This window comes from Borostomias antarcticus (assembly GCF_949987555.1).
Source record: "Borostomias antarcticus genome assembly, chromosome: 16".
Taxonomy (NCBI): domain Eukaryota; kingdom Metazoa; phylum Chordata; class Actinopteri; order Stomiiformes; family Stomiidae; genus Borostomias; species Borostomias antarcticus.
Genome location: NC_140249.1, coordinates 21,681,637 through 21,684,136, shown reverse-complemented (window position 1 = coordinate 21,684,136; position 2,500 = coordinate 21,681,637). Strand labels below are relative to the sequence as shown.

Below are 2,500 nucleotides of genomic sequence, written 5' to 3'. Positions count from 1 at the left end.
TCTCTTCTCTTCTCTTCTCTTCTCCTCATCCCTCCATCAGTGAGGTCAGACAGACAGTCAGCCTCTCGCTGGTAGAGAGCATCATAGACCAGGTTCTACGGGACCTCACTCTGGCACAGAAACAACTGGTTAGTGTGTGTGTGTGTGTGTGTGTGTGTGTGTGTATAATAGTACTGTATAACCAAAACGTGCCCTCTGACCTCAGGACCACCACATGCTGGAGCATACAGGCTCCGCCCCCAGGACCAACAACGTTCCCCAACTGCGATTGGTGGAACAGGAACAGGAATTCCCTACCGATGAGGTCAGAGACCTCAGAACACAAGCAGATAGTCGCTCTCCTGTAGTAGCTCTCTACAGGGAAGCGCATCGATTCTTAGAGGTTAATAGCCGTCTCTCTCTCTCTCTCTCTCTCTCTCTCTCTCTCTCTCCCTCCCTCCCCCTCCCTCTCTCTCTCTCTCTCTCTCTCTCTCCTCCTCAGTACGTTCCAGTCACATGGAGGAACAGCTTTCACTCCAAGAGCATCCGCCCCGCCCCCTCAGTCAAGAGTAAGAACCTCAATCTTCACACCAGCGGCGTTCCACAAAAATCGGGGCCCTATACATGAACAATCTCTGTGGGCCCCCTCAGTGAGCCCCCCCCCCCCGATATTTTTTTCACTTAGTCACAAGCACCGCCCCCCACTCAATCCGTGGCTCAATGCTTGGCAGCCCTGTCAATCCTAACAAATACCAGGATTTTCAAGGGCCCTCTCCCTACTGGGGCCCTGGCTGGTCAGTTCCACCCCCCCCCCCCTCCCACCCCCCGTGACGCCCATGTTCACCCCATGGACCACACCTCAGAGAGGTCACGACCCTAACCCTAACCCGTTGAGCCACATCTCAGTTAGGCCACCAAGCTGACCCGACCCCTCAACCATGACCCCTTACTGACCAAGGACAAGCAGGAGCCTGACCCTCCTCTCCTCCTGGGGGCCCTGGGGAGGCAGGGGAGCTCATTATGGGATGGACATCAGGCCTGCTGGGCAGCCAATGTCTGCCTGAAGGATGTATTATTATTATGATCTAACAGGAAAGACCTCAGATGCTAATTAGACCAATTAGATGTCATACAGATTAGTTGAGGTCATGAGGTCATGTCTGAAGCCTCTTATTAGCTATTCTGGATGGTGTGGGGTCAGGAGGTCACAGGGGGGTTAGGGATGTGACCATAACAAAGCAATCTGAACACACACACACACACGCGTGCACACACACACACACACACCAGCCATATGGCAGTTTAGTTCTGTCCCAGAGATGTGAATCTCACTGGAGAGATGGATGAGGCTTAAGTACAGTAACAGACCAGATTTAGAACCAGACAAATGTGTGTCAGTGTTACACTCTCCTGCACTGTGTGTGTGTGTGTGTGTGTGTGTGTGTGTGTGTGTGTGTGTGTGTGTTACAGAATGTCAATGAAAGTGTAACCCCTAGTCTGCTGAACAGACCTGTCTAGTAATTATAAGCGTCTGTGTCCAGCTACAAACAAGAATGAGCTGTGTGTGTGTGTGTGTGTGTGTGTGTGTGTGTGTGTGTGTGAGGAGACAGGGCTAACTGGAGCACTGCCCACTTACTTTCAGACCAGTGCACCTCGCCAGGGGAGGGGAGGGGGGAGGAGGCGGGGCGATGGGGGGGAGGGGCTGTGTTTTGGGGTCACCGGCTTCAGGGCTGACAACCATCACACAGCCCCTACCCCTCCTCCACCACCAGACCCCCTGTCTCTCCCCCCTCTCTCTCTCTCTCTCTGTCTCTCCCTCTCTCTCTCTCTCTCTCTCTCTCTCTCTCTGTCTCTCTCTCTCCTGCGCTCTCCCTCTATCTGTCTCTCAGTAGGATCAGGTAGTCTGCCATGTCGAATTATGCAATATCTTCCTGCTCTCTTGTCTCCCTACCACCCTCCCTCTGTAACATGCTAGCTCTCTCCCCCCCCCCCCTCTCTCTCTCTCTCTCTCTCTCTCTCTCTAGGTGCTAGCTCCCTACCACCCTCCCTCTGTAACATGCTAGCTCTCTCCCCCCCCCCCCCTCTCTCTCTCTCTCTCTCTCTCTCTCTCTCTCTCTCTCTCTCTCTCTGCTGTCTTTCCTTTGTCCTCTGCTCCTCTACTCATCCTCTCCTCCTTTTTTTTCTTTCCGTCTTCATCTGTGCTCTCCCCCTGCTCTGTTTTCAGCCCCTCCCCCTCTCCTCTTTCTCTCTCTCTCTCTCTCCCTCCCTCCCTCTCTCTCTCCCTCCCTCCCTCCCTCCCTCCCTCCCTCCCTCTCTCTCTCAGAATATCTCTGTTGTCTCTCTAGTATTGTGCTGTATTTGTCCTATTTTTACATAGCTTCTATCATATCATCCTCTAACTGTGTGGGTTGTACCACCCCCTGCACTCTCTCTCTCTCTCCATCTCTCCATCTCTCTCTCTCCTCCTCCCTCTCTCTTGTCTCCCTGTCTGCAGGTCTGTTGGATGTGGAGGGAGAGAGAG

General features: G+C 53.4%; 1 protein-coding gene across 1 annotated transcript in view; it reads left to right on the top strand.

The window, feature by feature from the left end:
• Positions 1-2,500, top strand: part of carmil2 (capping protein regulator and myosin 1 linker 2) — a gene marked incomplete at both ends in the record, with an annotated part of 30,160 nt that overhangs the window by 15,177 nt on the left and 12,483 nt on the right. The window contains 4 exons of the mRNA XM_084451381.1: positions 41-44; positions 206-304; positions 482-548; positions 2,474-2,500. The exon at positions 2,474-2,500 is cut by the window's right edge and continues 47 nt beyond it. Of these exons, the coding sequence (XP_084307507.1) occupies positions 41-44; positions 206-304; positions 482-548; positions 2,474-2,500 (197 nt within the window). The remainder of the gene's footprint in view (positions 1-40; positions 45-205; positions 305-481; positions 549-2,473) is intronic.